At 48.1% G+C, this 25437-nt stretch overlaps 8 protein-coding genes across 8 annotated transcripts; 4 read left to right on the forward strand and 4 right to left on the reverse strand.

Annotated features, from left to right (window-relative positions):
* Positions 1–782: 782 nt before the first annotated feature.
* On the reverse strand, positions 783–3001 carry dbp5 (ATP-dependent RNA helicase DBP5; the record flags this gene model as incomplete). The annotated part of the gene is made up of 7 exons (XM_057233165.1): positions 783–1058; positions 1114–1314; positions 1364–1601; positions 1660–2157; positions 2225–2393; positions 2500–2718; positions 2932–3001. The coding sequence occupies 7 exons, from the start codon at positions 2999–3001 to the stop codon at positions 783–785; spliced, it is 1671 nt and encodes a 556-aa protein (XP_057082707.1).
* A 197-nt stretch (positions 3002–3198) lies between these two features.
* On the forward strand, positions 3199–6668 carry N7447_008904 (putative actin polymerization protein Bzz1; the record flags this gene model as incomplete). Its single annotated transcript, XM_057233166.1, is given in 9 exon segments — positions 3199–3243; positions 3303–3329; positions 3417–3868; positions 4012–4075; positions 4136–5282; positions 5336–5726; positions 6320–6414; positions 6433–6548; positions 6561–6668. 9 exon segments carry the CDS (start codon positions 3199–3201, stop codon positions 6666–6668), a joined length of 2445 nt encoding a protein of 814 aa, XP_057082708.1.
* A 2641-nt stretch (positions 6669–9309) lies between these two features.
* On the reverse strand, positions 9310–10898 carry N7447_008905 (cytochrome P450; the record flags this gene model as incomplete). Its single annotated transcript, XM_057233167.1, has 3 exons — positions 9310–10539; positions 10590–10613; positions 10683–10898. The coding sequence occupies 3 exons, from the start codon at positions 10896–10898 to the stop codon at positions 9310–9312; spliced, it is 1470 nt and encodes a 489-aa protein (XP_057082709.1).
* Positions 10899–16379: 5481 nt separating this feature from the next.
* Positions 16380–16784, reverse strand: N7447_008906 (uncharacterized protein; the record flags this gene model as incomplete). The annotated part of the gene is made up of 3 exons (XM_057233168.1): positions 16380–16439; positions 16498–16701; positions 16755–16784. 3 exons carry the CDS (start codon positions 16782–16784, stop codon positions 16380–16382), a joined length of 294 nt encoding a protein of 97 aa, XP_057082710.1.
* A 1378-nt stretch (positions 16785–18162) lies between these two features.
* On the forward strand, positions 18163–18798 carry N7447_008907 (uncharacterized protein; the record flags this gene model as incomplete). Its single annotated transcript, XM_057233169.1, has 1 exon — positions 18163–18798. One exon carries the CDS (start codon positions 18163–18165, stop codon positions 18796–18798), a length of 636 nt encoding a protein of 211 aa, XP_057082711.1.
* Positions 18799–19373: 575 nt separating this feature from the next.
* Positions 19374–20672, forward strand: N7447_008908 (Acyl-CoA N-acyltransferase; the record flags this gene model as incomplete). Its single annotated transcript, XM_057233170.1, has 1 exon — positions 19374–20672. The coding sequence occupies one exon, from the start codon at positions 19374–19376 to the stop codon at positions 20670–20672; it is 1299 nt and encodes a 432-aa protein (XP_057082712.1).
* A 259-nt stretch (positions 20673–20931) lies between these two features.
* On the reverse strand, positions 20932–22719 carry N7447_008909 (MFS transporter; the record flags this gene model as incomplete). The annotated part of the gene is made up of 5 exons (XM_057233171.1): positions 20932–21147; positions 21202–21307; positions 21361–21737; positions 21793–22320; positions 22396–22719. 5 exons carry the CDS (start codon positions 22717–22719, stop codon positions 20932–20934), a joined length of 1551 nt encoding a protein of 516 aa, XP_057082713.1.
* A 1224-nt stretch (positions 22720–23943) lies between these two features.
* N7447_008910 (uncharacterized protein) lies at positions 23944–25156 on the forward strand (the record flags this gene model as incomplete). The annotated part of the gene is made up of 3 exons (XM_057233172.1): positions 23944–24110; positions 24165–24448; positions 24513–25156. 3 exons carry the CDS (start codon positions 23944–23946, stop codon positions 25154–25156), a joined length of 1095 nt encoding a protein of 364 aa, XP_057082714.1.
* Between the last annotated feature and the right edge of the window lie 281 nt (positions 25157–25437).

Consider the following 25437-nt stretch of genomic DNA (forward strand, 5'->3'; position numbering starts at 1 on the left):
TTGAATCAGACTGTTGGGCTACCTCTTATCGATTTGCCTTCACCAAAGGAGTACCAACGTTATGGGGGTGGTAGCATCCGCCATAACGTATAATTTACCCACACTAGAATTTTGGAAGATTTGGGCTACCTGACATTTCCATTTCATCCCCCACGAACAGCCCAGTCCTGTGGTGATTTTGTAGGCTATTTGTTGGCTGAGAGAGGAACAAGCAAAACCGCAAGGCTAAGTACAGCCCTGCGGAACATGAACTCCCAATCAAGCCAATGATTAGAAAGTGTCTAAGCCACGAGAAAAGCATAGACCTAGCTCAAACGTGAAACCCCCCATATGTAATGACATCTGTCTGAGAAACAGTAGTTTCCACCCGAGAACGCTGACCCGCCGACGTACTCTTGTCTCAATCAAGTTCACATCGATTGTTACGTTGACACTGCTAAACTCTCCATAGACTGAGCAGAAAAGTGGTTCCACGGGATGCGGATGCGGGAGAGTATGAATACATAGAAGATTAATAGGTGTCGAAAGAGTGACCCACAGGAAGCAGTCATAATGACACGAAAAGAAGACGATCTACAAACAGGTTGAAATGAAAAAGAACTGAGGTTTTTTTGCCATGCACGCAAATAGGTATCTGATTTCCCCTCACCCCCATTGGCCCGCAAAAAAAAAAAAGAGAAGAGATTTCATCACTCTTCAAGAAACGTGAAACGAGTTGTTCAAACAAGAAAGTTAAGACTGAAGCAATGGGTGTCCATTGCCGACCCCAACGTTTCAGACGCTTAGCCCTGGGCAAAGTTGGCCTGAGCTCGGGTATTTTTGATCGTTTTCTTGATCATCTCCTCCACTTCATCCCAGTCGCTAGTATCAATGCGGTCGATGGTGCATTGGAAGTGGTCTTGGATCTTGCGAAGCATCTCCCACTCGTTACGGTTGGAAACAAATGAGATTGCCACTCCAATGCGACCAAAGCGACCAGTACGACCGATGCGGTGCAGATAGGTTTGGAAGTCGGGCGTGTTGGTGCGCTGACCGCCAGAGTACTCCTCGGGGATATCCTGAACGCGATAAATTTTAGTTTCGGACGTAAAAGCGGACAAACAATGAACTCACGTAATTGACAACCAAGGAAACTGTTGACACATCAATTCCACGAGCGAGGACATTGGTCGTGATGAGAACCTTAGCTTCACCACTGCGGAAGGAATCAATCACCGCGTCACGCTGGGATCCCTCAACACCACCAGTCAGCGAGGCGACAGTGTGACCCTCAGCAACCATACGCTTCTCGATCTCAGTGGCAGATGCACGGGTCTAAACGGCGATCAGCAATATTCCTATCTTAATCTAAGGTGATACTTACCCGAACGAAAATGATCGAGGATCCGACAGTGAGCAATCCATAGAGCTGGACGAGGTTCTGATATTTTTCCTCGTCACTGCTGCAGTCCATGTAGAGCTGCTTGATTCCCTCAACGGTCAACTCTTCGTGTTGGAGGGTAATCTCGTTTGCGTCAGGAGCAAACTTGCCCGCATAGCGGTAGACATGAGCGGGGAAGGTCGCCGAAAACAGGACGATTTGAACAGTTCGGGGGATCATCCTACCCAGGGGGAACTATTAGCTGAAAGTTTTGAGTGCTGGAGGTTTAAAATACTTACGCCTTGGCCCGAATGCACTGGTCTCCCAAGCCTTGCTGGTCGAGCATGTTATCGGCTTCATCAAGGACAAGCACCTTCAGCCCAGTGGGGTTCATAATACGCTTCTTGATCATATCTTGAACAGTACCAGGTGTGCCAACCACAACTGAGCAATCCATCTTCGACGGGCGGGCGTTCGAATCGGCAGGAACAGCAGTGCCGATGACGAGACCTTCAAGGAACTGACCCATAACCTGAATCACACCGACAATCTGACGAGCCAGTTCACGGGTAGGAGCAAGGATCAGAGCTTGGGGCGTCATTTGCAACTGCTCCGTTGAGAGGTCGAGACGACTGAGGATGTTGAGAACGAAGGCTGCGGTCTTGCCGGTACCGGACTGCGACTGACCAACCAAATTCTTCGGGGGGTTGCTCATCAGAAGGGGAAGAGCGCGCTCCTGGACCTTGGATGGCTTGCGGAAGTTCATGGTAGAGAGACCTTTCAGAATGCGCGCATCTCTGCAGTGTCAATCGAGTTAGCTGTGAGGCGCTCATTTGCACCAGCGTACCAGTGAGTAGCACTTACAGGCCCAGGTCTTCAAAGCTCTTGACTGAGAATAAGGGGTTGTTTGGGTCCGCTTGCAAGTCACTCAATTTCACGGCGACAGTGTAGTCGGGCTCCTCGAGATCTGGTGAGCCCTGCGCGGGGGCAGAGGCCCCATCCTCCTTGGGAGCGGCGGAGACATTGGAGGGACCTGTGGAATTGAAGAAAAAATATTAGCTATCAGCCGGGGTATCGCGCGTTTTCCGGTCGTGTGGACTGGAGGAATCAGCGACGGTGGCGTGGTCTCGTTTTCGTACCGGTAGGCTTCGGCTCGTCAGGTTTGGTGATACGGTCAGCCAAGGAGCCTGCGGCAGGTGTGGTCTCTGGATTATCAGACATAGTGCAAAAGTCTAGCGGGTATTCCAGAAAACCAGAAAGAATTGGAGAAGGAAAGAAAGCTGGAGGGGTGGTCGTGGGGTAAAGAAAAGTTCGTAATGAGAGAAGATGGCACACGATTGAGGTTAAGATGTCGCCAACTGGGAATGGCTTCGGTTAGGACTCAAGGGGAATGGAAGAAATTAGAAATCCAAGCACCAAGGAGAGAAGAGCAACAGCCAAAGAAAACAATAGAGCTCCTCTGAATGGAAGAGCAAAAACAGATGACGCCGAAGGATTGGAACTAGTCCGAATTGAGTCAAAGTGAAATAAATGTTACAGTACTGTAACGCATGGACTAGATACATACTAACTACAAGCAACGTGTATGTTTCGTACTGTCACATGGACCGGGCTTCTCCCCGCCTTGGCCATTGAGCTCATTCTTCCGGTCTTATGGCCTTAATAGCCCATTGAACACTGCCTAATTGGAGTCATTGACTACTTTGATTGATACTAAGCTTTGGAAGACAAGTGGCCCGTCGACGAGTAGCGCTGAGATCAGGCAATCCCGCCTCATTGTTCGGTCTTCCATTCCCGCGCTATCCCATGCGCGTGTGCCTTGGGATCTCAATCCAGCCATGGCGGTCGCAGACGTTGCTCCCCAATTCGGAGCAGAGTTAAAGGTATCAATACTGTATGTTGATGGTTGTAGATGTATAGCTAACTGGCTTAATTTATCTAGGACTCCTTCAAGCCAGTTAACAATTGGGTATGGTCCCGACATCGTTTCCCCGCAGCCGACCCGTCAGATCACGCTGTGCGCTTGAAGTGGAGCTAATGCCAACATGTTGCACAGGTATCAAATGGTATATCATGGGTAGACGAGATACACCAATTCTACCGCGAGCGCAGTGCCATTGAGAAGGAATACGCATCCAAGTTAACGGCCCTATGCAAGAAGTACTATGACCGCAAGGCGAAGAAGATCAGCCCCTTGAGTGTAGGCGATACGCCCACCTTGACCCCTGGCTCCCTCGAAAGCGCGTCGCTCACTACGTGGACTACACAATTAAACGCCGTGGAATCACACGCCGCCGAACGCGACAAGTTTGCGTCAGAATTGGTAGTGCAAGTGGCGGATCCTCTGAAACAAGCTGCCACCCAATATGAAGAGATTCGCAAATGCCACGTCGAATATTATGGGAAGTTAGAGAAGGAACGGGAGGCAGCCTATGGCGATCTCAAAAAAGCGAAGGGCAAATACGATGGCGCATGCCAGGAGGTTGAATCTCGCAGAAAGAAAATGGAGTCCGCTTTCGATCATGGCAAGGCCAAAGCACAAACAGCATATCAGCAACAAATACTGGAGATGAACAACTATAAGGCATGGCTCGTTTGACTGGAAACTTTGTCCTGATGCTAACTTGCGGCTAGAATCTCTACCTCATCAGCATCAATGTGACAAATAAGCTGAAGGCGAAATTTTATCATGAATATGTCCCTGAGGTGATCGATGTAAGATGAACCCGCTACTTCCCGTCCTGGAACAATAATCATACTCATACTTCCGGTCAGGGTTTACAAAATCTCAACGAAACGAGAGTCGCAAAAATGAACGTGATGTGGTCGCATGCCGCGCAACTTGAAAAGGCATCTCTTTCTAACAGCACAGAGCACATCGCCAAGCTTCTTGTCGAAATTCCTCGCAACAACCCGCGTCTGGACTCCTTGATGTTCCTCCAGCACAATGTGACTCAGTCACAAGAACCTGCGAACGTAGCGTTTGAGCCGAGTCCAATATGGCACGACGATGCTACAATCGTCGTCGATGAAGCAGCCAAGGTCTTCCTGCGCAATGTTCTGAGTAAGAGCAAAGCTCAAATTCACGAACTGCGGGTTGAGTCAGACCGGAAGAAGCGCGAGGTTGAAGGAAGCAAGAAAGTGCGGGAAAATATCCAACATGGCAAAGATAATCGAAACGAGCTAGATGTCGTGCGGTCCATGTTCTACATCCAAGAATCCTTGCACGAGGTTGATCGCAAATGGGTTACAGCCGAAGTAGAAACGGCGACCATTATGGCAGTGGCTGGAGATTTGTCACTTGGAGCCCAGAACCACAACTTCCGCTCTCAGACATTCAAGATCCCGACAAATTGCGATCTTTGCGGCGAGCGAATCTGGGGCCTGTCCGCCAAGGGCTTTGATTGTCGGGATTGTGGTTACACCTGCCATAGTAAATGCCAAATGAAGGTACCGCCAGAGTGCCCGGGCGAGCAAACCAAGGAAGAGAAGAAAAAGCTCAAGGTCTTGCGACAAGAACAAGCCGGTGCCGTGCCTGCTGTGGATATCGGCACCCCTACAGCTTCCGCTGCCGCCCCGTCCCTGACGCGACAAAATACAATGACTTCTCTTAGCTCAGGATATGCGGCCAGTACAACTCGGTCGGTATCGAACATTGCTACTCAGCCCACACCAGAAATCCCAGCAGAGGAACCTCCAGCTCCCGTTGCACAGACAAAGCCAGCTGCCGCTGCCACGAAGAGGAACCGGGTGCTAGCACCACCTCCGACAGCGTACATGACTGCGCCTCCGCCGAGCGACTCTGGCATGGGCTCGAAATCCAAAGAGCCACGAGGTAAGATGCTATACGCGTATCAAGCCACTGGCTCAGACGAGGTCAGCGTGGAAGAAGGGGATGAAGTGGTGATCCTCCAACCAGATGGTACGTCCTCTTGTCCTACCCTTTTCGCCCAATATTTACTAAGAATTGCACAGATGGTTCTGGATGGCTGCGTGTACGCTCGGGGGCCCGCGAAGGACTTGTTCCGACCGCATATGTCGAAGCTGCCCCAGCACCGTCACCCGTCCCATCCACTAGTTCCAGTATGCCTGAACGGCCCGGTTCAGCGTACTCGAATTCCTCGGCCTCCCTAGCGGGAAGCGCCGCGCCGAAGCGTGTCGGACCAGCCGTCGCGCCCAGACGAGGAGCCAAGAAATTGCAATATGTCGAGGCATTATACGAGTACGAAGCTCGCAGTGATATGGAGTGGAATATGGCAGAGGGCGATCGCTTTGTGTTAATCAACCGGGATAGTGGCGATGGGTGGGCCGACGTGGAACGGGGTGGCGTTACGAAGAGCGTTCCGGCGAACTATATCCAGGAGGTGTAGGTTCTACCCACTGGCCTTCGTACAATTTCTTTTTGAACGGTTGATCATTGTCTGTTTGTTGGACCATAAGGCCCAAGCCTGCTTTCTATTTTTGTTCATTCTCCTGTATAGTCGGCCTCATCAGTGCCGGTGCCATCATTATCTTACATCGGCAAGGAGCGTTGGGGACATTCGTGCTTGTCATCCATTCGCGAGTCTCGGAGCATAGGACATGTTGTTTCCATTGAATCTTCATGAAGGTCAGAACTGTTGTGGTAGGTAGCGGTGCGAGAGTGAAAGATATCACAAACAGCACGAGAGCCTATGCTTTCGCTCTTTCCATGTATATACATCAACATCATCGCAATAAAATCATAATCATCAATCGTCATGCGAGTTATTGACCAGGTTCGCCGCCCGAACCCCTCCTGTTATTGTGTCACAGGTGGGAATCCGGTATCTAAATGCTCAAACCCTGTCTCAGCCGACCACATATACCTAGACCAATCCTCCACATGAAACACTTCCTCCATAGCCGGCATTTCCATATCCATATTCATGTCGGCCTCGTTCAGATATCCCAATGTGCTATCGCCCAATTCCAGCGCAGGGTCCAGCGAGAAGTCAAAGGGGTTCCCCCTTCGAGCGGACTAACCATGGGCAACGTGTGGGCGAGCTGGGAACCCGAAACGGCCATCGTAGAAGGTTGGAGGGAATAGGCAGGATCGAACAAGGCAGCAGCAGCCTCAGCCCCCGAGGTAGCGGGATACTCAATGGGATACTCATACAGTGAGCCCGGCGCGGAATGTGAAGCGGAGCCACCCTGCCCTGGGCGAAGTGTCTGACTCGAGTCAAAACTCGGCATTACCGACCCAGAGAAAGACACGGTTTGTCTAGATGACTCCATCCTGGACAAGCCCTCCGAGCCCGACCACTCTCCTGGCCCCATATCATGGTAGATGGGGGTCTTCCCGGGCGACGAAGCCGACGAGGTCGAGTAGCCCGACTTTGACCCGGATCTAGACTTTGACTTTGTCGCGACAGCTGAGGGAGGTTTCCCACCGGCAGGGCCCGAGATCGATCCCGACGGACTTGGGCTTGGACGTGGACGCGGCGCAATCGGAAGGAAACCGTTCGGATTATGCCGCGGATAGAGTCTTCCGTGGTTCGGGGCTTTCTAGAAAAAGAGCAAACAGCAATCAGCACCATGGCGCTTGCAATTTCTCTTCTTCCATATGCCGAAGATATGGCGTCTGTTGGCTGTGTTTTGTGTTTGCGTTACTTTTGAAGGACATTTGAGCTCTGCGTCACGCTTTGCGCGTGCATGCTCGATTGGAGATGTGCAAGGCGTTGCATTGCACATGGTACATGTTGCGAAAGGGCGACCTTTCCGCTTGATGCGAATCAATGGACGATCTAGGTGTCTGGTCGTCAGTTTTCAGAGCTTTCTTAATGGAAGGGGGGGAAAGGAAAAAACAAAAGCTTAGGTACCATGATGTTTGCAGCTGGTCACACGGTGGCCCCGTATACAAGCTTCACACGCCCACTTATGACCGTCGATAAGCATCCCTCGTTAAGATGAGAAGTCATGGTGTATGGACGGGGACGAGCTTATATACCTTTTTTTTTTTCCCTATGGTGAGGTAGAACTGAGGGGTCAACCCGGATATTGACAGAGTGACATTTTTATTTTATTTTTCTTTTTCATTCCTATTACTTACTCTTGTTTCTGTGCGTAGCAATCAACCCTATGATTCGACCGGTAGCCACAGCCACAAGATCGACTAGGACTGGCTCGTGCATTCGGAGGGTTCAGTATTTTGTGGCTTTATGGCTCTTTCGGGGTTTTTTTCAATTGTTTTGATACATCTTGACGGAAGCTTGGACCATAGTTTCATGCTAATTTACGGTACTTTTGTATCGGGCCAGGATCTCCGATGGAAAATACCGAAAAGGGTAAAACAGTTGCAAAGTACCCGGGGACAGCTGTACTTGGGATAGCTATGAGGGATTTTTGAAGCTCCAGTTCGAACTTCATGTCCACTAAGGCCGAACATTTGATAAATTAATAGCCAATTTTACCAAATACTGGTCCTTGACAAATTGCCTCATACGTTTTGTAGATTCCCTTGATCTGACCCTTTACTCAATCGAGCCGTTCCATGCGGCTGGTGAAGTGCCAAGAGAGGAGAGAGACCAGGGTCTGCATCTGGAGGTGGCTGTGCTGGTTTAGGGCTTTGGGACTAATTTCCCAGCCGCTGTAACCACCTCCTGTTCCACCTGTTTATCGGAATGTTTGACCATCTGCCTGTGAATTGGATACTTTTAGCCTCCGATTGTTCATTTTTGGGGTCTTTTGGGGTCTTTTTCTTCTACCTCGGTAGCTAGAAAGTCCAAGAAAAATCAAGCTCACACCTCTCACACCTCTCACATCTCTCCAGCCAATCATAACTGAGGAAAAAAAACCGGTGACAGCTGTCCAGTATGCGCCATTTTATATAAACCTGAGGCATTTTTTCTTTCCACTGGTTTCTCAAAAGCGGGATCATTCCTCTGAAAAAAAAAAAAATCAATTCTGTCGCCTGCGGGACGTTGGAGATGTTGGGGGGTAACTGCCATTTCCCTCTTCTTTTTTGTGCCCATTTCTTCCTAACCTCAGTGTTCAACGGTTCGAATCTTCGAATTTGCAAGGCCATTTGAAACTATACTCGTCGCGGATAATGGTTGTCGCCCCCACTGATCTTCAGATGTCAGGAAACGGTCCACAGATATTTGAATTCTCACTCCCCCACCTTCAAGGAGAGCACCTTTCAATAAGAGTTAGGCCATGATCTCAACTGTGTGGTTAGATCAACTTCATGCGATGGCCCGTGTGACAATTGGAACGGGCGTACGAGATCGCTGCGGATGGCATATCAGGGGAATATTATACTGGAAGTCTCAAGGTCAACGCGAGGTGCGGACATGACTATTTATATTAGAATTCCAGCATTCTCCTCGGAAGGAGAAATGTTATCTACCTTGCAAGGATAGTTTTGGCATATCTGTGCGGGAAGAGCACCCTGTTCGCTGGGTTATATGGCTCATATCAATATACAACGCCTCCTGGTTCAGATTGGGTCTTACATGGCTAACTCAGTTACACCGACTATTGAACTCACGTAGAGTTGGCGTCTCACACAAGCATTAATGCATATCTCAACGTCTCGATTTGGAAGCGGTGTTTCTTTCGATCCCATGCAATCTATCCCTATGCCAATCACCGTTCAGGGGGTTAAGGCTGGTCGAGGTCTAAACCCAGAATCTAGGTCTCGGCCAAATGAGGTATAAACATGCATATTTTCGTCATTTCATGTGCAAAGGGTACACGGATATCTTCAAGGTTTCCAGTCTCGGTGATAGGAGTCCCCGTAGGGTGTACATCTTTGTGGCACATTATCTATATCAACAAATATCATTGGGTGCCACACGGCGCTTTGGTCTGATGGCATTTGAATCATATCTGTCTCATCCAGTTAACATGCCAAAGCACAACTGTCTCTCTTCTTCGACCTAGCCCCAGCACCCTAAATACGTAAATAACACATTCCATTCACCAACTCATACTTTCACAGGTGACTGCATCCACTGTCTCGTCTTAGGATCGAGACACTCTTTCTCTGCCTCTTTCCACTCGCTCAGCACCAAATTCGCCCTCTCCTTTGACCGTGGCGTAATTTTCGCCGGGAATTCCTCAGGCATACACACAAACCCTTGCGTCAAGCGATCGGGATCAGGCAAAATCGAGATTCCCGCCGCATCGGTTTCCGGCGCAATATCGAACGCCCACAGGATGCGCGACATTCCAAGGAACAGACTGCGCTCAGCCACATGGATGCCGGGGCATATGCGACGCCCCGCACCGAAAGTGAAAACATCCCGCTTCGACGAATCAGGGTTGGCCGCTGCGTCTCCGAAACTCTGGTAGTCGTCGTGGTACCGATCGGGGTTGAATTCTCGGGGGCTGGGATGACGGGCCGGGTCCATGTGGATGCCCCACACGTTATTCATCACGCCCGCGCCCTTGGGTATAAAGTACCCTTTGTACTCGTCATCTTGGGTGACTGCGTGTGGAACGGCCCCGAGAATAGTCGTCGGCATCCATCGAACCGTTTCTTTCATGCAGCCCCTTACGTACTGCAGTTCAAACAGGTCGTCCATGACGGGTAGGCGACTAGAACCTATCACCCTTTCGATCTCTTCTTGGGCTTTGCGTTGAACATCCGGGAACAGTAGCATGGCTTGAACGAAGGCGTACAATGTGCTTGATGTAGTGTCCGAGCCGGCTTCTAGGAGGGTTCCAGAGATGTAAGCTGCTTGATCGTCGCTGAAGCCGTCTTCATTCTGCGCCTTGTACATTCCTGCGCAGAAGCATGGCTTGATTGTGTTCTGGCGAACCTCTTCCTTTGCTCGCAACCAATGACTCAGATACAACGCTTTCTCCTTTTTGTGGAGATCTTTTGCTTTCTGTTGTGCTGGGAGAAGGAACTCGGGTAGTTTCCGCAGCCATGGGAAGAAGTCAATAATCGCTGCCGTTCCGGTCTGGTTGAGATCTGCAAATTCCGAGAAGCCGTTGAACAATTGCATCATTTTCTCGTCTTCGTATGTAGGCGTGCGCCATCCGAAAACCATCGTAGTCGTGAGGGCATTGGAGTATCGTCGAATGTGCTTCAGGAATGCTTCTGGCTCCGTCAGGAACTGGTATAGCATTTGCCGATTCTCCAGCATTTGGTAGGGGAGGTATTTCTTCGATGTCGTGACGTTAAGCAAGCCGTGCACCATTTTGCGAAACTAAAATCAAGTTAGCACAAATATTGCAGCTTGTATCAGATCATGCCTACCCCACGCCATGTTGGTCCGTAATTCTAAAGATGGAGGAACTGGTGAGCTACAAGATACATCCGAAAATCTTTTTCCCTAGCTTCACGGCTTACCATCATCAACATCCTGAGGCCACCGCTGCACAAAACCTGGCCAATATACAGCTCTGGCCGGTGCGAATATATACCACTTCTTTTATCCAAAAGCTCTTTGACAGTCTCATCACTGGACAGCACAATCAGACACTTGGTGCCTAGCATTAAACTGTAGATTGGGCCGTATTCACGTGCCCATTTTTCGAATTGAAGATGGGCATCTCGAGAGGGCATCTAAAAGCGACAGGTTAGTTTAGACCCTCTTATTTGGAGCACCGTATGGCATACTTGATGAATGTTTCCCAAAAGAGGCAATGTTGGAGGACCCGGGGGTAGTTCTTTGGTCGACGTCCAATTCTGAGAACGCGCGAAAGAAGTATAACGGCAATAGCTGCCCCTATTATCACGGTAATTGGTAACATTTTGGATATTTAGTGATTGTTGTCACAGTTGAGTGAATTCAAAGCTGCGCTCCCAAGAAGGTTGGCTTTGAGACCAAAGTATCCCTAGAGGGATCCCTCTAAATACCGTTATTGAAATCCGTATTCTCGTGTGCTAACATGCCTCAACCCCAGTATATCTGTCAATATCGGAGGTCGGAGTGGGATATACGTATGCTCGCGGATGCGGAGGTGAGAGTGTGGAGTGGATGTGGGGGAATATTTCCACCCAAATGATGATCGACATAACAGGCCAATGGCCAGAGCAGCCTATCATTGTTGAACGAATCTGTCAATCAAAGATCCTCAAGTGTTAAAAGTCCGAATCAGCTAAAGAATAGCAAGTCCAATGAATAGCGCAAAGTAATTTGCAGTAAATCACAATCTGCTTATTCATTTTCCATGTTCTTTCACTTGTACATCATCTACTCTCCTTGAGCGAGCGACGTATGTGTCTCTTAAGTCTGAAAATAGCTATCAAAGGTGCCCCATTAACAATATTAGGAGATAGTTCGCCGTTATATTCCAAAAGACCTTAAAAGGACCTTCGAAAAGGTTGACAGAAAGATGGTCATTTAACAAAGTAGATTTTATAGTAGCGCTAGACTTTCTCTACGGGACGCATGAGCGATTTAGGTATTATAGGTGTTTTGGAGTAGGGCGTATATCGAGTTCATAAAGCTATTTAGAATGGAGCAACAATCCCATGCTTAGGGCTTTTACATAGGTTGGCGCGATGGACCCAAACCCTGCCGTAGGCATTACCTTCGGGTTCAACTCACACCGCGTCAATTCCTACTCAGTTCAGTATATTCTGAATAAGGCAAAGAGAACAGAACTTCAATGGGGCTGAACATGATTTATTGTCTTGGGGTGGTATAAGCGTCCGACAATCACTCAATAAGCCTTCAAGGTAGATAACTTCATTCGAGTCTATTACAGAACATATACTTTAAGATGGGCTTTCGCCAGGTAGGCAACCCCCGTTTGATGGGCCCTCATTTATGGAAAAGCACTAGTGGGAGTGGTCAGTAGAATGGAAGCAGACGAGTGTAGTAGATGTATAAATGTCGATTCATGGCAGCTGGTTGACCTTCTGCCGGTGAAAAGCCCGGTTGGCGCGATGACCCCCCAAACCTGCCGTAAATGCCAAGTAAAAAGTAGAGTCGAGTGCCAAACTAGCCGCGCAATACAGCAATGTATTTGCTTATAAATAATTATTTTCCATAAAAATAAGGTAGTTTTGACTTGATGTGATTTGCTACGCTTCGCACTTACGTCTACCCGGTGGATCTCCCGATGTCTTGGCGTGTCAGCAACTTGCATGAATTTCAGAACAACGTGTTGCCTTCGAAGGTTGTAAGGTTCCCAACTGGACTTTAGCTCCGGTAGCACGAGCTATGTGCCTAGAGCCTACGTACGTCGTCATTCTAGGGTTTCTAGAGATATATGTAAGTTGCCGACCGAGGGAACTATTTTTTTCTGAACAAGCAAAGTCAGTCTACTGTGACTTCATACTAAAATATTGTGTAGATAACCGTAACCTACACATTCCAAGACTTAACTCCGTGCCAAGACCACTCAGCCACGCCAAGAGGTCATCATGGTCAAACCTTAGAATCTACAAGGAAACTCTAAATTAGACTTCACGTTGGATTGAAACTTAGACCTTGAAAGACTATATATAATGAACTAGCACCCCTGGAGATTATAAAGAGACTTCGAACTCTTCCCTTATTCTACCACATCAAGATGTTCTTTCAGTCGTTATTTACCACATACTTTGTTCTCCTCAGTTTTCAGGCTACAGCCGCGACTATAGGCGTTCGGTCTAAGATTTCTGGGCCTGACAACAGCCTCAAAGCTACTCGGACAATAATACAACCGCAACCAATCCACGACGCAGCATCAGAAACTGTCCTATCCCCGAGATCTAAACAGGAAGATCATGACAGAACATCCTGGCTCCATGAAACAACAGTCGACTGGAGAGAGGATGGCTCTGAGTCACTCAGACTGGAATCAGAACGCGAGGCCGGGTTTCTTCCGAGTTCAGATCATGATAGGTAGACATTACGTCCAGTTGCGATCAGCTAGTCACTAACAGGATTTCCCAGTGATGTCCCATTGCCGCTTTTTTGGCCTTTGTTCAAAATCTGTATCGTTTCAGCAATCGTGATTTGCGTTCTCAAAATAATCCGGGACTTGAAAAGATAGCAATATAACACTTATTCATTTCTTGGTCAAACATTCGAATTGTACAAAAGAGGTGGCTATCAAATCTGGAATGTCCGAAAGCCCATAGTCAGGTCATTAATCTGGCGCATCCTCGTTTGATTATATGGATTCAGAATTGGGTCGAGCGGGCCCTCGTCGAGCGGCTCCAACTCATTATTCGGTTTAGATGTTCCGTCATTTGTGGTATGATTCCTTGGGGGAACGTCGTAGAGAACAAGTGCCAGATATCTCGCCAATTGCTGAGTGCATTTTGTATCGAAGCTCGGAGTTGGAAGCTGCTCACCGCGCTGCGGAATTGAAAGATTTGTGAATGAATTGCTAGTTTTTATAGTATTAATACAGTTGAATCGTGAAGGCTTGGATTGTAGCTTACCTGATGTTAATGCAAATAAATTCAATGGACCCAGGGTAGTGAGGAGGTGATAATCGTCTTTACATAGCGACTCGAACGACCCACGGAAGGAGATCGTCCAGTAGAGACTTCTTGCGGGTAGGGAAAGTTGGAGTTGTTAGTGGCATTGGTTAGTGGGGGCCCACGGCATCATTGTATAGGATGTCGATGACGGTAGGCTTGTAAATTGAGGATTCACCTGTTGATCTTTCGTGATATCCTTTGTGGGGCTATGGTGAATTGGTCGTGATGAAGACCCTGCGTCTGTGGAATACCAACAATCAGCACCCCTTTTGGCGCAGCTGTGACATGGTCGATGGGAGCTACAGGCCTTTTTCTGGCGAACGCAACGATCGCAAGCCCGTCTTCGAGTACTTCCTCTCTATGTGCCGCCATCACAGGTCCTCATATGTCGCTTCAAAACATCAGCTCGCTGGAAAGCCCCATCGCACGGATTGCATTGGTATGGCCGCTGTGATGTATGGGAGCTGATATGGCGAAACAGGTGTTCACGTCGCTTATACCGCTTGGGGCATAACGAGCATTCGTATTTCGGGGAGGTTTCAGCTGTTAAAGAATTAGACATTTTTTGGACAGAAATTATTTCCAGTCCGAGGAGTCCGGGGAAGTGTTCGCGGGGAGAGCAGTGGGGCGAATGTTTAAGTTTTGGCACGGATGCGTTGATCGGTAAATGCGTCGGTCTATGATTCTTCAATTTCCTTTTCACATATGCCGATCACCTGGTTTATTGCCTTGTGTGATACATTATGCGCATCCTATAATTTCTTACTGGGACCCCAAAAGAAAGGAAAAAGAATACTAGAATATCTTCCAAGGTCCTAAGTTGTAAACATGAATAATTCTACCGCCTATCGCATCGTCTTGAAAGCGATTACTACTTTCTCCTATTGTTTGCCTTTTTTTAGGTTCTTCTATACCTGAAGTAAAGACTATTTACTTTTGATAACACGGTAGTTGACGTGTGGCGCAGGGATCCATATAGCCTTGAAAGTAAGTCAATTTTCGTGTTATCGATGTTGGGCGACGAGCAACGTTATTATTACTGAATTAGGCTTATACTCTGATCTCATGGCAGTCATCCGAGATTGATCGACCAATAATATGTCCTTCATTATCCCCTGCATACATATCCGTATGTTGTAGCTAGACCAAGGGCAGTGATGATCACGGAGTATCCTCTCCTTGCTATATAACAGATGGGGATTACCAGTATGAACCCCTTCTCGATGAACTCATTTCAATAATCCATAGTTTCTATGGCCTATATCCTAGCATATTTCTCATTTTCCTTCAAGCAAAAAGGATATACTGTCTACCTCACGCAATGGGATGGTCCTTCCTTATCCACTCTAGCGTCAAGATAGTAAGCAAAAAGCAAACACGGAGATGATATCAAATTTGCAACCCACACGACCATCCCAAGGCCATGCTACATAATAGCCCCAAAATCAGGCGTTGGGTGATATTTCAAATAGGCTGTCGGGTCCCTAGACCATGATCGACACGGGTCGGCCCTTAGACTTAAAACGCTCGGTGTTGAGTTTTCCAACCCGGTAGTAGGCTCTATAAAAAAAAAAAAAGGTTCAAATCCCGGCCATGCACAGGTGGATGTTGTGTCTGTCACCCCTGAAACTTTGCATCAGGCACGACATGACTGACGGTTAAGCCATTACAACGCCATTGTGATATTGGAGTTGTAGTATCAGCCCCACACATACAAGTATCGTGACATTTATGCGGTTCATGCGGATATCTAATAATCATCATCAGGCTTTTGAAGAGTCCAGGCCTATTATAATTGTGACTAGGACTCCATAGGCGCGTGGAGCACGCCGATCATTGAGATGTGTACCGAATGTTGAGCTGATCGGCAGATGCAAGTGATTCGGCGTTTGCGCCCTCGGCGATCCCACACCATGTGTGTTGATCCTTTTCATTTCCCTTGGACCTGCAGGGATCACGAGTGCTACCGTGGGATCGGGAACCATGAGGCAATGGAAAAAAACAAATATCCTTATGTCGTCACTGGCTCATGCCTTGGAAGCAAGGCATGAGGCTGGCACCTAGGACATTGGGGCCTGATTAGCTAGTAACTGCCTAATAGTGGAGAACGAGGTGCCTGTGAAAAAACGTGCTTGTTTGAGCAACCCCGACGGAGCGTTTAGAATTATACAACTTGGAAATGTTCTCAAACGGGGTTGAAAAAAAAAAGGTGGATTGTAATTGGTCCTTTGATATCTGTAGGCAAATCTGCCCTAATATACATCACTGATATAAAAATATGTGCGACAAAATTTAGTAACAAGAATAAACAATATATAACCCCCAATTAGGCTTGCCAATATATGCCACAGAACTCCTCGCTATAAAACGTCGCTTGCCCAAAAACAGGTGGGGGAAAAAAAGATACGCCTGTAAAGATGAAAACTCAGATCAGACAAAAGAAAAAGATGGACGCCGAGTCGTGCTTGAAAATGAACAGCCTCGTAAGAGGATAATATGATGTTGAGAGGTGAGTCGCTGGTCGTCTGCGTGTTGTTCGAGGAAATCGCTAAGGGAAAAAAGACTGGAGATAAGCCGCAATTTATGCAGTTCGTGCAGTCGCTCGAGATCCTCGGCGATGTTTTAAATCTTCTCGGCTGAGGAGTCGGCGTAGTTTAGACACAAATCGGCATTGCCGACCATCTAGGATAATGTAAGAATTAAATGCAACTGAAACGGAAATATTAAACTCACCACTGACACGACGCCTAGACATGATGGGATCATCGATAGGTTGTGTTGTATAGGCCGCCGCCCAATATCCCGTGTCACGGTAACCGGTGAAGGTGCAGTTGCTGGGGTTGTACTGTGGCTGCAGGGCCGCGACATGCGGGTAGAGTGTTGCCAACGGCGAGAGAAGCTCATCTGGCGGAGGTGACCGTCTGCTGTCAATGCTCCCCCGAGACTAGAAAAATACAAGTTAGATGGATTAACCAAAGTAAATGGATGTTTACTCACGTAGAGCTCATAGTTTGTCTTGTAACTCATGGTGTGAAGTATTGTATATCACAATGTCTCACGATTCACGAGTATGCAGTGTTGAGATGCAGGTTCCAGAAGCGAACCCGGCTACATTTAAATGAATGAAAATGCTCAGCCGCAGTAATTTGGAAGCGGGGAGATCAGACGTCAAAATCCACATGTCACCTAGTTTCTTTTTTTTTTTTTTTTCATAGATAGAATTTTGTTATAACCGGGAAGTCGGGTTCTCACGCACTCCACGAACGTGGATCGATCTTTGTGATTGGACAACGAGGGCGTCTGAGGGTCAAAGCCGATCGCTCGGAGTCCCCGATGTGGGCAAGCCTCTCGATACGAGAACTTGGTCAGATTATCCCCTTCTCCTTGCATTCTTTTGCCTTTCTGCCCACGTTTCAGTTCTTGGTTTTGTTTGATGCTGGCTTTTTTTTTTCTTCTTCTTTTTCTTTTTTTCTTTTTTCTTTTTTTCTTTTATTTTCTTGGGGAAAAAAAAACGTGTGCTAGGGACGGACAGGAGAAGAACAGATTCCAAATGTGATATGAGATCCACCCCCGAACAGATCCGGGCTCGGGGCTAAGAACCTTGGAAACTATCAAGATGTTTAATAATATTGGGGACAAGTGGGCCTTGGAAGTGTCAAACATGTTGCACAGGTCACTAAGAAGCCAGAAATGGGAAAACATGAGATCTCTGATCTTCCGCTAGTAGTAAATCTTCCAAATCATTTCAGGGTAATCTAGGGCGAGATAGTCCAAGAGACTAGCCCCAAAACTATTGAACTATTGATACACTACAGAGTACCAGATCTGGATCTACCATGGGGGTTGCCTGATAGAGACTAGTGGATAATTCCATTGTCTATGCACAGCCACACACCCCTTACTATTTAGGGATAAGCGCACAAGCCACCTTCTCGGTCTCACCGTGGCTCACCGTGGCTCACCGTGGCTAGTGACCACATCTGTGGCTCAAGCTTGATTTTGTTAGCTTTCCAGATCCACCTGCCTTCACCTCGGAAAGCCGAACTAGTCCGCCCTTGATCTTCAGTTATCGATTTTGCACATTGATGGCTCGGTCTTTCCGGTCCGCGCTTAGGCGCGAACCTATAAGGCATTCGCCTCCCCCAGAATCATGGGCTCTATTCCAACACAAGTCTAAATCCACCAATCCACCTCTAGTTTGACATCTTCTTCCTTGGCGCACATTACCAACACATGTCAACTGTCGAACATGTCCCTGAGAATGCAAGGTTCTGGAAGAGAGTGCTGGGAAAACTCTCAGCATATGGACATGCGCGATCCTTGTTTTCGCGAACAACACGCTCAAAGTGAGTTAACTTCCTGTTCCTTCTACCCCTCCGGTCTCGCCTAGTGTACCGGTTGCACAATGACCACAATTCTGAGACCTTTTGCCCTTGTTCCAGGATCCGTCGAACGAGACGCTGAACGCATACCTGATAGGCGCGAGCGCCCTCGTGAAGAGGGGATCAACCCAGAGGCCCATTTGGTGTTGAATGACGAGTTTGGTCGCGTTGACCCCACCGGCTGGTTCCCACACTATAAGAATTGTGTTCAGCACTTCGTCGACTGTAGCCAGCACACTCCCCAAGTGCAGGCCATTGCCGCGTTCATCAACATGCGACTACCCTGCCAACAACCTTCAGAGTCTAGCGCAGTGTCTCCATCAACGCCATCCCCCTTTATCTCCCTGCGGCCGTATGTCAGACGTTTGATTGTCACCGCGCAGGATTCACCGGCTGTTATGCAAGGCTTCTTCGGTGGTGACTGGGAGGCTGGCGTGGGCTGTATCTACAAACAAGAGCGGGTAAACTATCTGTTCACGGCTAAGAGCAGCGGTTGGGCCTCTACAAAGGCTGCCTACGACATTTCTCCAGCTGAAGAGACCCCCTTCTTGAGGCCCCTGCGTGACCCCTCGGAGGACGAGATTCGAGCAGCCGAGGCACGGTGGAGTGAATGGCTGGCAATGGAGGATTGGATGATCGGAGCGCGCAGTCCCTGGTAGGATACCGCGATGATGAGGCACGAATTTTTCTTTTTTTTTTCCCTCTTCGTTTTCTCCTTTGTTTCCCGGTCCCAAAAATCTATAGTACTGGTGATGTCATATCACAGTGGAGTATAATGGCAAGGCGGTCTTTTGTTTTTTATTGTCCTTACATCGGAAAAGGGTTTCCCCCTAGAAATGCAACATGATGTGAAAAAGAACTTAAAACCCAAACTCGTTTAGCACGCGACGGAGATCGCCCGCGGGTCCCGCGTCAGAATCGATAGTGCCGCACCGCCACACAAATATTACAAATACTTAAGCGACTCGGAGATTCGATGATTGGTACGGAGCCCGGAGTACTCCGTGTGCTTTCAAATCGAATATCTTTCTAAGGCTGTTAACTAACCAGACTTAGCTAGGCACAATTAGCCATGAGGTCCCACAACTCTTTGACTCACGGCCCAAGTGTCAACCTGTCACTTTATGAATAAATTGAAGATCAATAGTCTCTGTGGTTTTACGATCCTTTTCTTACCCCGTGTAGAAACACCCCTGAGTCAGGTACCCGGGAATCCGGCACGTCCACGATCGGAATGGCATCGATATGCATCTACGAGCACGATGCAGCCACAATAATGCCGGCACTCATATCTGAACTACCGCATTCCACTACCCTGCTTCGTCGAATCCAACATGGAATCGTGTATCCAGTTCAAACTGCCCATATACTGGCAACTTTCCCGTCCGGCTCAACCCCTAAACCTGGACAACCATGGCTGGCTGCGCGGGTGGATCTCTTTGCCGGCCGCACAACACAAATACTCATCTATTCCAGCCTCGAAGCGGAGCACACGTCAATTCCGCCGATCGCTCTCAGCGATAGTCCCAAAGCCACAACATCGGAGATATTAAATGTGGACTCGGCATCCAATAATAACAAAAACAATGCCAATGATAATAATCATGCTGACATCGACAACGTAACCAATCCCATTGTTTCCACATTTTCCGCCAACCCAGCCGTCCTAGCCCTGGTCCGCGCGCAGCTATTGGCTTTGCTGTCATATGTCAAGACTTATCTGCTGCCAGCTTACCTGTCATATTTGACGAAGTCAGCACAAACCACATCTGTGGAGGCCGGAACTACCCCGATCAACACCAATCCCACTGCCAATAGTACTGTTCCCCTGATCCCCGCGCCCGATCCACGGGCCTTCCTTATCGGCAGCCTTCATACAGGTCTCTTCTCTCTCCTGCAGCGATCTGGCTCTTACACGCTATCTGACCCGATCCCCAATATCCGGGTCCATCGCTTCGATGATCCACCTTATTACAAGTACTTCTTCCGGAGATCTGAGTTCAGCCCCGATGCAGAAACTGGAAAGTCTACAGATCTGCCGTTCGCGGATCTGGCCCTCCCGTCCGGATATAGGTTCCATGACAGAGAGGGGAGGGAGGGTGTTATGAGTAAGCACCTGGATCTTGTGCAGAGTCGAACACATATCCCCCGGCCAAGGGCGCAGCTATCTAAAATGCCTGGTATGGCAGTCTACCTTGATTCCGGGTCTAGTGATCTCGAGGAAATGCCTATTGCATGGGGATTCTTGGGTGTGGATGGAGCACTAGCGACGTTGCATGTTGAGCCAGAGCATCGGGGTCGCGGGCTTGCCGTTCCATTGTCTAAGGCTGTCATGCGTCGTGGGATGTCAGTAGATGGTGTTTTTGGGGCTGGGGGTGTCAACTCTGAGGATATTCAGACTCCAAAGCGTGTCGGGGCTTGGGCTCATACTGAGGTGGCTGGGTATAATAAGGCGAGTCGGAGGGTCATGGAAAAGATTGGGGGTCAAGTCCTGACGACTGTCACCTGGACTGTCATTGAGCTGTGTGACTAAAGGTTCTCATCTCCTTGGCTTTCTATATGAACACACTCGTACTTGAGTATATTTACGCTTATAGCAAATATGTCTAACACATTTTACTATACATGACAGGTTCGGGAGTAGATTATGTTTTAATTTTTGATATCTATCTATGTCTAAATTGACTCTCCCCAATACTAGGTAGAGTCCATGCGGGTTTGAAAACCCCTAAGAAAATTTCCCGAAGAAAGGACACTGAGTCACCGGGCTCGTTGAAAGCCTCAAATGTCCCTTACACTTTTGTGATCGCATTTTCTTCAAAGTCAGTCGAGGGTTGTGGGCTCAGGCTCTCATTGACTTTGATGCTTCGCAGATGCTCTTCTGCCAATGCTGCGTATTTACAACGCGCTCTGATCTTCGAGCCGTATAAATAGAACAAAACGGGGAATGGAAGACAGGCGAGTGCAATAAACCCAGGAACAGCCACGCCCCAGTGGATCCCAATATCCTGTGATCATGTTAGCAGATGAGATCACCAAAAGAGCCATGTTTTTACACGTACATTGAACATGTATGTGGTGAAGAGAGGGAAGATACAAGCAAAAATGGACCGCATTACAGAGTTGGCAGCAAGTACTGAGGCGGCGAATATCACGTACGCATCAATGCTAGAGATAGCAAGTCAGCCAGTTACCAGGTGTAAGGAACAGGGAGTTATTACAGATAATTGGCGCAGCATATAAACACCATGACGAATCCTGCACCAAAGGGAGCTCCAGCCATGACTGGAACCACCCAGTGGATATGGGGAGAGTCGGTGGCGGCGAACCAGGCCAGCCCGACAACAATAGAGATGCCGCCCGCGATAACTGCTGGTAAACGACATTCTGGAGGGGCAAATCCGTCGGTTGCGCGGTAGATACGAACGTATCGTTTGTTGTCCCAGCAGATAATGAGGATTCCGACTATTAGCCCTACCAAGACGCCTGTAAACCCGAGGCCTCCAACACCGGCATTCCAACCACGCTTTTCCTGAAACACGATCGGGAATGCAGCAAAGCACATGTACAATGTGCCGTAGATAGCTGACATGTAAAGCTTCATGGGCACGTTAGTTGCCATTAAAAATCTTGAGCGGGAGAAAGGTACTAACTGTCAGACTAAAAACAATAGGCTCACGAAATAGTAATACCCATGGTCGAAGCAGCGCGTGCTTGACCAATTCCTTGAAAACGACAGGGTTCTTCGCATCTTCGGCGGTCAGATACACCTGTGAGGTGGCTTGCGACAAACGCTCAGCGCGTGCTCTTAACAATGCTGGGGCATATGTTTCAGGCATGAAGATGAATGCCGTCAATGTCAACAACGCCCCGAATATAGCCAAAAGACCCATCACCCAGCGCCAACCGGCTGCTTCGCCTAGGAAACCACCAATGATGGGACCGAGAGCGGGTCCAATGAATGGCGCAAGACAGAAGACGCCAATTCCAAGGCCTCTGAGCTCCGCTTTGAACATATCTGCAATTTGACCTCCGGGGATACATAAGGCGCTAGATCCAAAAAGACCACTGAAGAACCGGAGGATAATGAGAGTCCAAACATTTTGTGAGCCACAGCAACCAGCAGTAAAAATCGTGTATCCGGTATAAGAAAGGAGGAATATATTGCGGCGACCAACGGACTCGGATATGGGAGCCCACAGCAACGGTCCCACGGCATATCAGAGAACCATGAGCGAAAGACCCAAGGTAATCACCTCATGGCTGCATTTGAATTCAGCGAGCAGGGAACCAACGGTGCCCGAATATGCAGATGATGCAAGGGCAACACAAAGTGTCATGGTTGCTAACAATGCCGTGGTGCTCCATCGTAGGGACTCGCTGTAATTCTTGGGGTTTTCGAGGTCGTTCTCGAGCCACTCCACAATGTACGGGTCGTCTGACGTGCCGCTACCGCGATAAGGAAAGTCAATGATTGTTTGAAAATCTGTCACGTTGAGTCGCCATGGTCGTCTCTTCAAAATGTATTCACGGGAGTCTTTCGGGCTGTGTGGTGTGCTGCTGACTGGATTGAAGCCCATGTTGGAGCTGGAGTTTGTAATATATATTGCGCTTGAGCTTTGACTAGAAAGGGTCAAGGCAATATAAATAGAGAGACATGGTGTAATTGCTACCGTAAAAATCTGATTTACTGTCGGTCATTTTGATGTTAATTATGCATTCTCCGAGAACAATATGCGATATCAGAGTTCCAGAAGTCGTGATACTTCACCAAAATAGAGTTCGGAGGTTAAACTGTCACCGAAGCCGAAGAAAGTGGACCCACATGTGACCAAAGCTTCGGAACCGGCGCCTCTAAGTCTCCCTGGCCGAGTTGAAGGTAACAACCTCGTGCTCTTTTCATTGCTCCTAGCCTAGTATACGTATCGAGGGCTCTCGATCTATATTTTGTTCATGGAAAAGGGATGCTTACCGCGGCGTGCCTGCTCTGAATGCAAGGCAAAAAAACTCCGCTGCGTTCCCAGTCGCGAGGTGCCCAGTGTCTGCCATAGGTTTGACTCTTCCTATCTTAGCTTATTTTCTTAGTGTATTAACTTCAAATTTAAAACCAAAAAGATGTCATCAACATGAAAAGGACTGTACTTTCCCTGAAATACGCCCTCGGAAGCGACAGAGTCGATGTATGCCTATTTCGCAAGCCTTTATAGATGAAACCCTAAGCTCACTCAATAACAGTGCATAATCGGATGTCACATTTGGAAGAGATGATGGCTACTCTAGTGGACCGTCTTCCTGACCGACCGCAACATCGAATTATGCCAGATATAACACCTGCATCATTTACTGAAGCGCTAGGGCCCAGCGAACCAATCCCCACAAATCAGGATCCTTTAACTTGTGGCCTTGTCACATTTTCCGAGGCAGAAACCTTGTGTCAGAGTTATCGAAGGATGTCAAACAAGCACTTTCCCTGCGTTATCGTCCCTGAGAGGCTTGGAGTGCTGGAATTGCAGCAGGAACGGCCAATGCTTTTGCAAGCCATGCTGGTTATAGCATCATGGCAAAACAAGCCCCAACAGATTGTTCTGGAGAGGTTTTATGTGAAGGAACTAGGGCTGAGGTTCTTTAATGGCGAGCGTAGCTTGGACATACTCCAGGGGTTGTTGGTATATCTTGCATGGTGCTTGATCCCTTTCCTAAAAAAAGTCGTTTGCAATCAGGCTAATCACATATCCAGGTACCATTTCAACGTACCTGAGTCTGGGCAATACCATGCATATCGGTTGGCTTCATTGTGTGTGACAATGATCGTAGATCTTGGGTTCAACAAGAAGCCCCCACAAGGAACAACACAGCACGACCTCATCCTCAATTCTCAACCGACGCCGGAACATATAACAACTCGCAAATTTGAATTTTGGAGTCATGAGGCGAGACGGGCCCTGATTGGTGCCTACATCCAGTCAACACTGTATGTATCACAGGTCCGCAATAATTAGGGCTGTATCTACTGACACAGAACTAGGTGTGCACTCATGTGCCGAAAACAATCACCAATTGCGTATTCCACGTATATGGAGCAATGTGCATTCTCCCTCCAAGAGGATAGCGAGGTGGACACCGACAAGACGCTGATACACTTTATTAAGCTGCTGCGAATTATGAATGAAGTCTACAGCGTTTTCGAATATGGTGACCCTGACCATAGTCTTTCTATGGGTGATTATAAGGTTCAAATGGTTGTAAAAGCTCTCGAAGGGCAACTCCATTCGTGGCGGGAAAGCCTGCCACTTGAACTATCCCAACATGGTGGGTCTTCCTTGCCGTAATAGTTGAGAAAAGTGGTCAAAAGAAGCTGACTTGGAGTTATAAGCTCAACTTAACACATGGGGTGCCTTGGCAGGGGCATACGCCCATGAAATTGGGCTTCATGGAAATCTTCGGAGCCACCCCTTTTCTGCGATCCGGGTGAGCATCATGTTCGATTGTCTAACACATGTGGAGGACTACATGAAACGTGCCTTGGAGATCTCAGCGGATGACATGGAAACATGGACTGCTTTTGACTGGCGACAGCTTACCTATACGATCATGCTGGCAAGCAAAATTTCGGTATCAATCGATGTGATTGCCTCCGATAAAGAATCCACAGCCCGCATTGCTCAGTTGGATTCATACCTCGGGGTGGTATATACACGAACCCAGAGACTGTTCTCGATGACCAGCACACCGCATGGTCAGACTCATTACTTCCATAGGTTATTGAATCAGTGGAAAGGTATCCGGAGCTGGTACCAGACAGTAATCCAGAAGAGAACCACCACCCACTTCAACGAGCAATCCAGCCGATTTATCGGCGATCCATCGGTCCGAACCTCGCACGATACTTCCAACCAAATCCAAGTGACTCCATTTCGACCCTCGCAGACTTTGGATTCTTGGCCTGATGATAACTTTGGATTATTACCGATATCGACCGCTGACTTCATCATGCTTGAATCTCTCGAATACCCATAGCGCTTGCGACAGTTCTCCAGTCGGATAACCGATGTACTGAGGGCCCTCCAATCGGCTTCGGGCCTTCTGAGCTAGTCAAGGAGGGATTACTACGAATTAGGGAGGAATAATTAAGCTATTAATCATTTCTAGCGGCTAGTACATTGTGGAATTTGATATGAGACAAATCGTGGAGGAAGGTCGCCAGGACAAAGAGTATATTATTTTAATTCCATGTCATAAGAATGTGGCTGGGGGAAATGTCAAACAGTTGACTCATAAACCCTGTCCCCAGATATTAC

The sequence above is a fragment of the Penicillium robsamsonii genome (genome assembly GCF_028829455.1).
Source record: "Penicillium robsamsonii strain IBT 29466 chromosome Unknown utg000005l_segment0_segment0, whole genome shotgun sequence".
NCBI lineage: Eukaryota > Fungi > Ascomycota > Eurotiomycetes > Eurotiales > Aspergillaceae > Penicillium > Penicillium robsamsonii.